Here is a 14,186-nt window from a genome sequence, read left to right as displayed (position 1 = left end):
AACGGGGGGATGGATGGTCGACAGAAGGTGGAGTATCTTTCTCTGGCGTGCGTACGTGTACACTATAATCACGTGCTTTGCGCCTTTGCTTCCCCACCATATCCTCTGCTCAATTCTCAGTCCCCACCTTATCGTGCCCCGTCTGTCTGTTTTCGCGACAAAATCTAAGACCAAGGTTCTCTCATTTTTATTCCTCAGGAAAATACCTTTTTCTTATAATATATATATATATATTTGTAGAACTCAAGGTTTTTTCCAATCTAAATTTGAGATTAATCTTTACCGGATCAAAAATATTATGGTTAAAACCCTCACAGTTCACAAAATTTGAATATGTATTCTTCTCTTTATAATATATTTTGATCCTATTTATAAAGTATAGAGAAAATATTTTTATTTTTAGAGTAAAACATATTAACTACCTTTCTATTTTATCTAAATTACAGAAATCTTTTCTCTATTTTGAAAATGTGTACAAACATCTTTTGAAGTTAAAATGTATGTTACACAAATCTCCATTATATAGTTAAAATTCTATTTTTATCCATCCAATCATGAGTTGATTATTAAGTTTAACTTTCAAACTTTTATTTTAACCAAAATATCTCTTCTTAACATAAAGACTATGTAAGCATTTATATTTAAAAAAATAATGTTTATACAAAAAACAATTATAATATATGTATTTTCAAACTTTTTAATATGTTATTCAATTTATTAATTTTGATTATATTATAGAATTATATAATTTTAAGGCATATTGAAACTTATTTATTTAGGTTTCTTTTAAATGACTAGAAAATATTTTAAATGCATATTTTTTCATCATATAATATAAATTATGTGAGTTTGGGACGTTATATAAATCATTTAAATACATAATTTAAAAATTTTAAACAAAAAATTTGTTGCAGACATTTATAACTTATTTGTTGTAAAAAAATTTCACAAACATTTAAATATATAAAAAAATTAATCAAATTTTTATTCAATTTTTTATGTTTACATTAACTAAATTACTTGATTTTCTGTCCCAATATAATAAAAACATTAAGCAAATAACTCTGTGTAAAAATAAAAGTAAAATCAAAGTAAAGGGAATATATTAAATTCTTAAAATTATTTTAGCCAAAATTTAGAGATTTAGTATCATGAAGGCTAAATTAGTAAATAAAAAATATTTTAATATAAATTTTAATTAAAAAAATCTTTTTAAAATATTCATAAGGAAATTAACTGTTTGGACTTAAGTGTATATTTTCAAGATAAATGAGAGGTCATTATAATTAGGAAAAAAATGCAAGAGGGGTTAACATATTCTAATTTTATTTTTAATATAACTTATCTAATTAAATTTATTTTTAAATATATAATTTTATTCTTAATATATTTTTTTAAGAAAAAATCCCAATAAAATTCAGCTGAAATATTTATATTCAAATTAAGGCCTACATTTTTAATAAATTTTTAGTCAGGCCAAGAGACCTAATTTAAAATTTTTGAATGTTGCTAAATGAGTAAAATGTCCTTCTTTAATTAAAAAGTAATTATTTTACACCTTAGAGTAATTTTTCATCTTTTATCATCATTTTTAGGACAAACAATATATAAGCAATTTTATTGTCTCTAAAATTTGTATATATAACTAAAGGTTTCAAAAATACACTAATAAAATATTTTAAACCACAACGTAAATAGCCTTGAAATAAACCTTTTTTATTTCTGTTAGTAAATATTTATTTAAAGATCTTAAAATATTTTAATTTCAAAAATGTTTGATATTATGTTCTTATAATTTACTTTAGTTTTGTTTACTTAAGCAGACGTTGAATTCCTACCCAAAAAAATAATTTACAACAACTTGATATTAAATATTTACTGTAATCAAGATATTTTAAAATCTTAAAATAAATATTTACAACCTGGAAGTTCAAAATATTTAGCTAAAAGGTACTTATAATGTAACTCAAAATATTTGACCAAAATATTTTTGAATTTTTTAGTTATATATAAATCTTAAACACTATTTTTTAGTCCTAAAAGATAATCATAAAGGATGAGAGAATATTTGAAAGAGGTAAAACAATGAATTTTTTTAAATTAAAAAGGGTATTGTGATTATTTAACCACATTTAAAAATCTCTAATGGGACCTCATGCCCTGATTAGAAATCTATCCAAAGTATAGGCTTGAATTTGAATTTAAATATTTTAGTTGGATTTAATTGGGATTCTCTCTCTTTTTTTTTTCTAATAAGCTGTTGTGTTCTTAAAACGTAATCTTCTGGTTTTTTAAATAAATTTTAAATAATTAAATTAGGTAAATCAAAAATGGGTTAAATACAGAAATATGGAAAAAAAAACCTTTTTAAAAAAAATATGCTTATTTATGAAAAGTATGGATGTGACAAAAAGAAAAGATGGAAAAAGATGTGTGAGAGAATGAGTGGAAAAAAATAAAAAGAGAGATATAATTAAGTAGGATTGAAAATTAAAAAAAAAACATTGAATAGTAAACATCTCCAACGTGCAGTGTATAGAAAGGACCAAATTCATTCCAAGAACTGAAGCTTATAAAACGAACATGAGGAGCACAGACGTTTACGAGTAAAACTAAAAAAATTATTAAATTTTAAAATAAAATTAATAAGATTTAAAGTTTTTTAATTAAAATTGAACATGGTAAAAATATCTCATAAATAAAATCAGAGGTTGCCCAAACACGGTGCAACTCTACTGTCTTGTACATGTTGAACATAATAATTAACCTTGAAATCTAACATCATGCCAAGAGAAGACAAGGATGAGCTAAATTAAAAAAACGTCAATTTGCCATCAATATATGGATCCCAGAATAAAAAAACACGGTGTTACGTTATATACTCTAATGAAAATGATTTTTTTTTTGAAAAAAAAAAAACCAGTTGGATTGGATCTACAAGAAAAACCAATCCCCCGCAATATTGCAAATTAAAGTTTAAATCTTCAAAAAAAAAAACTTCCGGTCCTTAATATAAGACCTATTTAATTAATTTTGATTAACTTAAAGAAGTTAAGCAAGTTAGTTAATTGTAAGAAAAATAACACATTTTTCCTAAAACATCATAATCATCTTTCTTAATACTTCATTTTCCTCGTCTACTTGATTGTAATTGAGGGAGTATCCAATTAAGAGAAATTTGATAAATATGAGAAATGAGTATTATATTTAGAACCAAAACTAACTTAACAATTGGGTCCTGTATTAAAAACCGAAGAAGTATATATTTAATACCTAACAGTATCTTAATTAGAATTACCTAATAGAATGATACATGTACTTGGAAAAAACAAAAAACAAAAAACAAACTGGTAAGACAGGACAACCGCGGATAGGTATAGCCGTATGGACAAAGCAAGTCACTGTCCAATTTTTTTTTTTTTAAAGTTTAAATAACCACGTTAATAAAATAAACCAATGTTGCCAATCAATATGGGTGGCTGATAAATAGAGAGGGTGGCCATTACCATTCGTGTGGAGCCCACTAATATTAATTAATGGCGATACTATATATTTAAATGGTTAGAAAGAGATTAGTTTGGCGGTACATGCGTAGGAGTGAGATGATGATTAGTGTTAACAGTGTGGGTTAATCAGGTAAATTAAAAGTAACGTTGATTTGATGAAACACGTGAGATTAATGATTCAGCCCTTTGGTTCATTGCACCCTCCAACCTCGAATTTTCCTGCTGCTCGTGACATCTTCCCTGTCATATATACATGTAAGCATGCATGCATCTCTCCATTTTCAATCCTCGATTGATTTGTCATATACCAAACTACAAATCCTCAATTCATTATTAATTTGAGGTCAAACTTTTGACTCCTCAGATTCCCTTTTTCTCTACGTCACTCTAACCACACTTTACTTGCTAGGTAGATTCGGAGATTGAGATACAGACGCCTCTAGAAAAATGACAAGTATAATTAAACCCGTAACCTCTGATTTATAGAAAAGTATTTATGTCATTAGGTTACAAGCCCACAAGATCACTAGTGATCTAGTTAAACTTCACTTCACCTTACTTTTCTCATGCAAGTGAAATGAGGATTCCTCTTTTGGTTAATTTTTTTTTTTTACCCAAAAGGAAAGCTAAAATGCAGGAGGAGGTAATTACTACGAGGGACTTTTAATTTTTACATGTATGGGTTTTACTTTATTGGGAGAATTAGATTTCACTATAAAAAGATGTTAATGATAAATGATCAGTTTAACCGTGTTGTCATTTTTCGCATTAAAATTTATCATCATAAACTCTTCAATTGTTAACAAATTTTTAAGTAATTAAATCTCTTTTTTTTTTTTAGGATCCAATAGTAATTCCTCCTATTTTATTTGTTTTCACAGTGCATAGAGTTTGGAGAGTGATGATTCTGTTTTGTTACGCAAGGGAAGCAAATGTGACCGCCCCCGATTGTTGACTTTGGTGCGGCTTTTGGTCGCTGCCCATCTCTATCAGATTTCATTTCACGACCTCAGCCTCCTACCGTCCAGCTTTCTCAAATCTCTTCTATATTCATTGGCCACCCTATATGCATGCATGGTTACTATATGTGGTTTCTATGCTCTGCTCTTTTTCGCCACCTTAGAAAAGGTGTAAAAGGTGCAAGATGATTATTCACCGTGTAGTTTTGTCTTTTACTGATTTGTTTGTTTTTAATTTTTTAACTTTCATTTATTTTATTCTAAATTTTTAACTTTTAATTTATCATTCTTAAATATAAATATAGAAGCTGAAGGATTTACTTTGGTTTTAAATGAAATATACTAATCCGCTTATTATCTCCTAAATATATGACTGTTTTTCAAACTATATATATTGCTAGTGCTTGTTAGAGAACAGTTTTCATTGAGGTGGTAGTTTTTAATGCAGATGATTAAAAAATGTTTTGGAGAAAATCAACACACATTCTTTCTTTTTCCCACAAATAACTAACTTGATAATTTTTTTAATGTACATGAATTAGTTATTTAATTATTGCGTACATTTGGGATGGGGAATGTGAAATACTCCTCCGGTTCTTAATATATATGACGTGTGTTGAGTTAATTATAGTCTTAAATATAAGATTTATTTATCATATTTATTAATTTTTTAAAAATTGCTTCTATTGATATTAATGAAAGAAATGAAGGATATTAATGAAGATGACTGTGACGTTTTAAAAAAAAAGCCATATTTCTTATAATTGACTAACTTATCTAACTTTTTTAATCTAATCAAATTAGTTAAATAAGTCATATATTAAGGACCGGAGGAGTATACTATATTTCTTGAGGAATGAAATTACATACATACCCTTTACATTTTAAAACTATTATCATTTATTTATTTAGTTTGCTTTTGTTTTAAGATTTATTTTGTTTCAGAAATACAAGGCCTCATCAAATTTTCTTCCAACTGTTCACTCATTTAATAGTATGCGTAACTAATTATTCTTCCAGTTATTAATATAAGATTTTATTAACTAATTTGAGTATATTAAAAATGTTAGTTAAATTAATTAATATGATATGTTTTTTTCTAAAATACCTCAAGCATTTTTCATAATTCTTTCATCACTCTTCTACTTGATTATTATTGAGAAAATATTAATAAGATTAATTTGGAATCAAATTGATAAACATGTTAAACAAGTGTTATACATAGAATCAATATCAACTTTTTAATTAAATCCTATATTAAAGACTAAAAAATATTTCTTTAATTTTATTTTTTTTACCAGAATATTTCTTTAATTTTATTTATAAGTTACTTTTAGACATATTCAAATAAAAAAAATTTAAATCTTATTAACTAATCTCGTGTTTAATGATGATGGCTTTGCGAGGGGGACAAAGGATCGGAGCAAGTCACCCTGATCATATCTGCTTGATTTTTAGAGAGAAGGAGATGGTTCAGATGCATATGGCATGCCATGTGTACCATTTTGGCCAAATAAAAATGCTAACATACCACAATGGAATAGTTTGACGACAACTAAACCTGTCAGATTTAATCTCAACTGTTCAGATTTCAAATTTTTTATTTTTATTTTCAAACAATTATTTTAATGAATATATAATATAAAATAAATATAATTTTCTAATTACGCATTTTAAAAACAAATTTTTATTTGAAATATAGATTGTCCAAATTTAATTAGTTTCGATGGTTATCATGATGAGCCCCTAAACCAAGCTGGCAAGAGACAACATCGCTCCCTCTTAAAATATTTAAGAGCTAAGAGTTTTTTGTTTGCCAACCGTTAACCAAGAAATACGCAACGTCAATATTTTTTTTAAAAAGAAATTAAACTGGATAACAATTGGCTCATTTGATAACAAACTCTAATATTTTGGGAAGCCATTTTTTAAAAGCCCGGCTAATCTAGCGGGTCTGAGCCATTTTTCCTTCTTGGACTATTGGCATGATATGTTGCTTTTTTTTGGGGGGGAGGGGGAAAAGCTCAATGGAAATTGGTTTAATTAAAGGGAAAATTGCAAAAAAAGACCTTAGAATTGTAAAAACGCAGATAGGGACCCTTGACAACTTCACTTTGGGTTTTGACAAGAATAATATGCCCTGAAGTTGTCAAAACCCAAAGTGAAGTTGTCAAGGGTCCCTATCTGCGTTTTTGCAATTCCAAGATTTTTTTTTGCAATTTTCCCTTAATTAAATGAGCTAATTTTTTTAGAAATGTTTATATTTAGTATCTAATAGTGTATCAAATATAATTATTTTTAATAAAAAGATAGATATACGTAGAAAAAAAAGTACACGGGGTTCAACCATGATAACATTGGAGATGGAAAATGAGAAATATTAAATTGATGTCAAATAAAATATGGGAGAGTGGTGGGGGTTTCCACATGGGAAAGTCGTTCCGACACGTGCTAAACAGAGGAAAAGTAGAACAAAAAAATATAAAATAAAAAAGGTTATATCCACGATAGGGGTGAAGAAAACGTGATTAATATTTAATTAAGATAATAATAATTTAAAGAGGAGCAGGAATTAAAATAAAAATATATTAGCTGTCAGAGCAAGTGGAGGTTGGAAGGAGACGAAGAGTACGACGAAGGGCATGAGGGACTGCGTGTGATAACTACGATAACGTGTGCCCCCCATCTCCTTTTGCTTTGTCCCAAATTTTCGTCACTCAACTAATTAATTACGCTGTCGTTTTTCTAACAGGGTCATTAAAAAATATGATTAATTAGTATTACCTTCTGTTCTAATTATAAGATATCTAAATTATAAATAAAATCTTATAATTAGAATCAATAAGAAAAAAAGAAAGAGTAATTGATTCAATTAATAAATAGTTGATTTATAATTCACAAATTGTGAATTCAAATTGTGCTATTAATGACCCCTCATCCTCGGATTTGACTAGCGAAGGGATCAGACACTCTCAAAATTTGGAAGAGGTTCGATTATGGAGTTAGTCGAGATATTAGGAGAGGCATCTTCACAGCTGAGTAAAGTTGAGAGATTTGTACCTATTAAGACACACAAAAAAAGACTTATTTGTCATGTTACTGTAGCTGTAAGGATATGTTTTGATAGATCATGAGTTAGTTTTCACGCTACTCTCTCTAAAATATTTGTAACAAAAAAATTCTGCTATTAATATGAAGGTTCTATTAGTGAATAATATGTAAAAACTGTTGCAAGTGTCGTCTGAGTCTAAAATGTATCTCAAGCGGAGTCAAACCGAACTTACCTGAATTTTTTATTTATAAATAAAAGGAGGGGCATGATGCGGGGGAAGGGGATTCGGGTCAAAGCAGCGTGGCGATTATTTGAACCGCGTTGGCCGAGTTTTTGAAGGGATTTTACGGAGCCGCTCTTTCATGGAAACGGAGCTGCGGGGAGTTTGTCAGTTTCGTTGTCGCCGTCCATTTTTTCGCCCTCTCAATCCGCATATCGTTGTCGTCAACCCCACCCACCTATTTTCTATTAAAAAAAAATCGTTTGCTTCGCAAAATATGATGTTGTTTGTCGTTTGTGGAAGTTGAGGTGGACCTAGACATAGAAAATGCAGAAGGCATAAGAAATATCATACCAGTTAGCCGATAATTCTTTTTTTTTTTTTTTTGTTGATTGAACCCGCACATATATTCTGGAATTCAATACCCTACCCATAAAATATTGCTTTTCCAAATGAAACCAGAGCAGCCTTTGCATTGCCGGTAACTACTGAAAATCTAAAAATAAGTTCAAATTTGTTTAAATACCCATGCTTGACTTTTTTTTAGTGGCTACAAACTTTTTTTTAAAAAAGTTATATGCTTTTAAATGAAATTTTTCTCTAGCCACGTAGAACATATATTTAACTATAAGTAAAATGAAAATATCGACACATAATTAAATATATATTGCACATGATTAAATAAAAATTATCTCCGCTAAAAAAATCTAAATCTCTAAGTAATAAATTTTATAATGTGATACTTGCCAACAATTTACTCGGCTAAATATTCCCATTCTATTCATGCAATGCTGGTGCTTTAAAATATTAAACATATTTTATATTGTGTGCACTTATACACATGTGATGGTTAGATGCATTGTGCTTATCGATATATAGGACATGTTTTGTTTCTAATATAGAGTATTAATTTATTGAGTATGTATGTGATTGTATATAAAGTGCAAGTATTTTGAATTTATAAAATTGGCTGTATATAACATGTAATGTTGGATCTCACCTAATACACTCTTTACATCATAGCGTGTTTTATATTTTAAATATTTTATCAAATGATAGTTTTAATCAATACGCATGATTAGTAAAAAGTATTTTAAAAAAGACAACAGTTATATATTACTAATAACTAGTTTAATTAATTTTTTTAATTTTCTCAAATTAGTTAATTAGTCCTGAAAATAGTAATAAGTTTTGTTTTGGAGTTTGAATTATGAGAATATTCGGAAAAAAGGGAGAAAAATAAATGGAGCAAGGGGGGAAGGCTGGAGCTCAAAATGTTCCGTGGCAGAATCACGAGCAGGCGGAGCAGATAACAACGTTTTTGCGTTCAGTGAAGATGATGATGCAGTGGACAGCTTCTAAGTGGACACCCAATCAACACTTGCCACGTCCTACAACTTCTCACTGCTGTTTCCGTGCTTTTGCTTGGCCTCGCTCTCACCCCCTCCTCAATTCTAACTTCAAATATATTTCACTAGATAAATAAAAATTTTAAATTTTGTTTAATATCATTTGGAAATAGTTTCCCCTTCATCTTCCTTTTGTTTCATTTAACCTGATATCATGCATCTTTTTTCAATTTACTTTTGGAGTAAAATAACATATTTTAAAAATTAAAGTGTCGTTTAAAATAAATGAAAGACAAATTAAAAAAAAAGCATCTCATATTCTTGCATATTTATTATATTTCTTTTTCTGTGCAGTAATTTTAAAGAACAGACTTTTTTTTTCAAAAAACGATATATATAATAAAACAAAAATATTATTGGTTCTTATTTTAAATATAGGAATTACTTGAAGAGATTATTTTGTGTTAAATATAAGATATCAATTTATCATATTCTAAATTTCTAATATTCACATCATTAGAAATATCAAAAGGAGACCTTACTTAATGAGATGGTTGTCACTATAAATGATTAATGAGGTGCTTGAGCAAAATCAAGCCACTACTCCCTCTTAGTTCTTATTACTACAAGCCATTAACTAGAAGGTATTCGTATTTAATAAGGATAGGGAAAAAGAATAAAAATTAATATAATGTTAGTGGTTAATATAGCTAATAAGAATAATATTAAAAATCTAACATTTTTACTTGCTTTTTATTGGTGTGTGACAATTAATTAGAAATGACTTGTAATTGCCACAAAAAGAGTATTTACAAAAATAATTAATTTAATTTTTTGCCTGAATAAATTAATTATCTAAGGCATGAGAGGAAGCGTTTATCAGAGGGCAGTATTGACGAATTTTTTTTTGCCAAGGGCAGTATTGACGAATTTAATACTGCAATAATTGGTTTTCGGGGAACCCGGAGTTAATTATTAATTAATCTTACAATAGCAGGATTAAAACGCCGTCTTTTCCAGCATGTGTCTCCGATTATCGCCATGCCTTTTTACTAGAGGCCACTTTCTTTCTTGCTTCGCCCCTCCGTCCTCTTCCCTGTGTCCCTTCTTTTTTAACCTAAAATTCAACCCAAATTCACTCCAAAATCCAAATGAACCCCAAATCCACCCTCAACCACTAGCTGCCTCACTCTCTTCCGTCTCTCCTTGTTCTTCCACTTCCGCCACACACTCTCTCTCTCTCTCTACTTCCCTCCTCTCAGAAACTTCCTCAGGACCTGTCTTTCTCTCTTCGTCTGAGGTTTTTTTCAGGCTAACTGGTGGATGAATGACAGACTATAGGTCGCCGCCGACTATGAACCTTTGGTCCGATGACAACTCCTCCGTTATGGAGGCTTTCATGAGCTCCGATCTATCCGTGCTCTGGCCTGCTCCGCCTCAGCCCCAGTCCTCTGCTTCCACTACTACTCCTGGACCCGACCCCACCAAGCCTCTTCCTCAGTCTCAGTCTTCCGCTGCTCTCTTCAATCAAGAAACCCTTCAGCAGCGCCTTCTGGCTTTGATTGAAGGTGCCAGAGAGAGCTGGACCTATGCTATCTTTTGGCAATCGTCGTACGACTACTCCGGCGCGTCCTTGCTCGGCTGGGGCGATGGGTACTACAAAGGGGAGGAAGATAAAGGAAAAGGGAAGGCCAAAACGCTGTCGTCTGCGGCGGAGCAGGAGCACCGGAAGAAGGTTCTACGCGAGCTGAATTCCCTCATTTCTGGATCCTCTGCCCCCAGCGACGACGCCGTGGACGAAGAAGTCACCGATACGGAGTGGTTCTTTCTCGTTTCCATGACTCAATCGTTTGTCAACGGCGACGGGTTACCGGGTCAGGCCTTCTACAATTCTACCCCTGTCTGGATCACCGGTGGGGATAGGCTGGCGGCTTCGACCTGCGAAAGAGCGAGACAGGGCCAGGTTTTCGGGCTTCGGACTTTGGTTTGTATCCCATCGGCGAATGGGGTGGTGGAGCTGGGATCCACTGAATTGATTTTCCAGAACTCGGATCTGATGAACAAGGTGAAAGTATGGTTCAATTTCAACAATCCCGAAATTGGTTCGTGGCCTCTCATGACTCCTAATGCCGATCAAGGTGAGAACGACCCTTCCTCGCTTTGGCTTAACGATCCGTCTTCTGGAATTGAAATCAGAGATTCGACCAACGCCACTGTTCCGGCGTCCGTTCCGAGCTCGAATAACAGTCACAACATCCAGTCAGTTGCTAAGCCAATGCAGTTTGAAACCCCTGTTTCGAGTACTTTAACTGAAGCACCAAGTGTTGTTCATGTCCCGAATACTCAATATGGTAACCAGCAACGGCAACCGGCACAGCAATCGCAGAGCCAGGGGTTCTTCTCGAAGGAGTTGAACTTTTCTGAATATGGGTTCGACGGAAACGGCCTAAAGAACGGGAATATGCATTCCTTGAAGCCGGAATCAGGTGAAATTTTGAACTTTGGGGATAGCAAGAGGAACTCTTATGGTGGGAATGGGAATTTCTTTACAGGACAGAGTCCATTCGTCGCAGAAGACAACAAGAAGAGGAAGTCACCTACTTCCAAGGGTAGTAACGATGAAGGGATGCTCTCGTTTACTTCCGGTGTGGTTTTGCCCACTTCTAACATGAAGTCTTCTGGCGGCGGCGGCGATTCCGATCACTCGGATCTTGAAGCTTCGGTGGTGAAGGAAGCGGATAGTAGCAGAGTGGTAGAACTAGAAAAGCGACCTCGCAAAAGAGGACGAAAGCCGGCGAATGGCAGGGAGGAGCCTCTGAATCACGTTGAAGCAGAGAGGCAGAGGAGAGAGAAGCTGAACCAGAGGTTCTACGCACTTCGTGCCGTAGTCCCAAACGTGTCAAAAATGGACAAAGCATCGCTTCTGGGCGACGCCATATCTTACATCAACGAGCTCAAGTCGAAGCTCCAGAATTTAGAATTGAACAATAATGATTTACAGAAGCAGCTGGATTCAGTCAAGAAGGAACTCGAGCAGGCCACTAGTAAAGATTCTCGTGCACCCCCACCAGACAAAGAACAAAAGACCTCAAACAACCAAGTAAACGGCAAGCTAATAGATTTAGACATCGATGTGAAGATCATAGGTTGGGATGCAATGATTCGAATCCAATGTAGCAAGAGGAACCATCCGGCAGCGAGATTGATGGCCGCTTTACAGGAGCTAGACCTGGAAGTGAACCACGCGAGTGTGTCGGTAGTGAATGATCTGATGATCCAACAAGCCACTGTAAAGATGGGAAGTCGATTTTACACACAGGAGCAGCTCCGGCTAGCACTTGCGTCCGAGGTTGGAGATGTTCGATAAGTCCTCCACAACACTGGGGATAGGTTTTGATTAGTGTATCTCGTCTTCATCCTCTTGATGTAGGACTCCGGGACAATTTTAAGGCTTCCCTGTAGCTGGCAATCCCTGTAAAATCCACTACTGTTCCATTGTCTGTCTTTGTATTTTTTTTGGGTAGCTATATCTATTTAATTTTGAGGTAATTTTCCATGGTTTATGTGGTGGGCAAAAGTAGGTAGTTCCGAGTGAGTGAAAACTGAGTATTTTTGTGCCAATATTGTCTGTCTAGATTGTACATATAATGTCATAAACTTGAACCTCATCAAATCTCTGCGTATTATCCATCTTACAGTAGGCCGATCACTGTTAATACAGATGCCAAGTCTCCAACACTCTGCGTCAAGAATTAATTTAAAAGAAGAAACTTTCTTGAATTTGTCCAAGTTCTGTTGAAGTTAGAAGAAACTTTCTTGAATCTGTCCAAGTTCTGTTGAAGTTCTATTGTCTGATGTATGTTGGGAAAACAGTGATGTGGTTGCTCAAGCTGGTGGTTCCCTTTTCAGCCATGTGAAAAATGCTTCAACCTTTCCCTTTCTGTTTCTGTTGGTGCTTGTTTCTTTTATGAGCATCCACATCTAGGGTCTATTTTCGTGTTTGACTTCCTCGCTCTCTCGAACTGGTGGAGCTCTTGGTTTTGTTTTTCCCAGTGACTTGAGATTTTTCTTGTGGTAATTACAAACCAGTGAAGTGTTGACCCCACCTCATTCCTTCCCCATCCCAACCCGTTCGTTTGGACACTGAATATTCACCGACAGGCTTCGTAGGAATATGGAAAGAAAATGCATCTGATCCTCATTTGCCCCCAGAATTGGTCGGATATCAGGTTTTGCTGTGTGTTCCAGGAATTACTGCCAGCGTTAGAAAGAGAGCCTAAAAAGGAAGAGATGACTTGTTCTTCGTTCTTCCCCTCATGCTGTTTCTTGCTTTCCTTATTTGTTTGTAACAAAATATAATAGCTAATCGGTAATTACTGGCTGTTGAAATCACCTCAAGATGCGGTTCCATTTATGGGATTCGTCCTCTTAAATGATGTCATAATGTGCATATATGTCTGATAAAAGCTGGACAATATATCTGCCAAAACCATATTTTTCTTTTGTTTTATTATGGTATCTGGCAAACTCAATTTACCGCGCAGATGGATGCATTGAAGATCAAACGACCTTTGCTTGTCAGGAACATTAATTAATCATAGATATTTGGCAGCACGCCGTTACTTGTGTTGCTGCGGATATGAATAAGCCCTGTTGCTTAGTTAATGTGTGGCTAAAATGAAAGAGAGTTGGATAACTGAAAACGCTTCGCTGTGTAGTGCCCCACAAACAAACAACAGACAAATGTTTATAATCCTCCGAATCTAAACATAAGACTTTTTTTGTAATGTAATTTAAACTATAAAAAAAATCTTATATTTAGAATCAGAGGAGTACACGAGAGCTCAAGGATTTTGCTGCTGAATATAATCAATATCCACAGCACAGACCTGCTTGGGATGTTTTCTTCTCCTTTTCACATCACCCACCAACCCATGATAATGCATTTGTATTTTAGAGAATAGCTGCATCTAAGTTCCTTATATTCATTATCTTTTGTTGACCAATCAGACATGGCTATGTGTCTTCATATCTCTCATATAGGTTTATAATTTAATGATAGTATTTTAAAATGACAAATGACCATAATGGACATAAGTA

The 14,186-nt window shown here is 33.0% G+C and overlaps 1 protein-coding gene across 1 annotated transcript; it reads left to right on the top strand.

Annotated features, from left to right (window-relative positions):
• The first annotated feature begins 10,291 nt into the window (after window positions 1–10,291).
• Window positions 10,292–12,759, top strand: LOC114758049 (transcription factor MYC2-like). Its single transcript, XM_028947051.1, has one exon. It carries the CDS (start codon window positions 10,414–10,416, stop codon window positions 12,451–12,453), a length of 2,040 nt encoding a protein of 679 aa, XP_028802884.1. The 5' UTR covers window positions 10,292–10,413; the 3' UTR covers window positions 12,454–12,759.
• Window positions 12,760–14,186: the final 1,427 nt, after the last annotated feature.

Source organism: Neltuma alba, unplaced genomic scaffold, assembly GCF_004799145.2.
Source record: "Neltuma alba isolate B1F8T4 unplaced genomic scaffold, ASM479914v2 tig00010661_pilon, whole genome shotgun sequence".
NCBI lineage: Eukaryota > Viridiplantae > Streptophyta > Magnoliopsida > Fabales > Fabaceae > Neltuma > Neltuma alba.
This window is presented reverse-complemented; position numbering and strand designations above follow the sequence as displayed.

What these genes read in the sequence shown, in the direction of transcription:
- LOC114758049 (XM_028947051.1), top strand. Translation starts at nt 10,414, where the DNA reads ATGACAGACTATAGGTCGCCGCCGACTATGAACCTTTGGTCCGATGAC.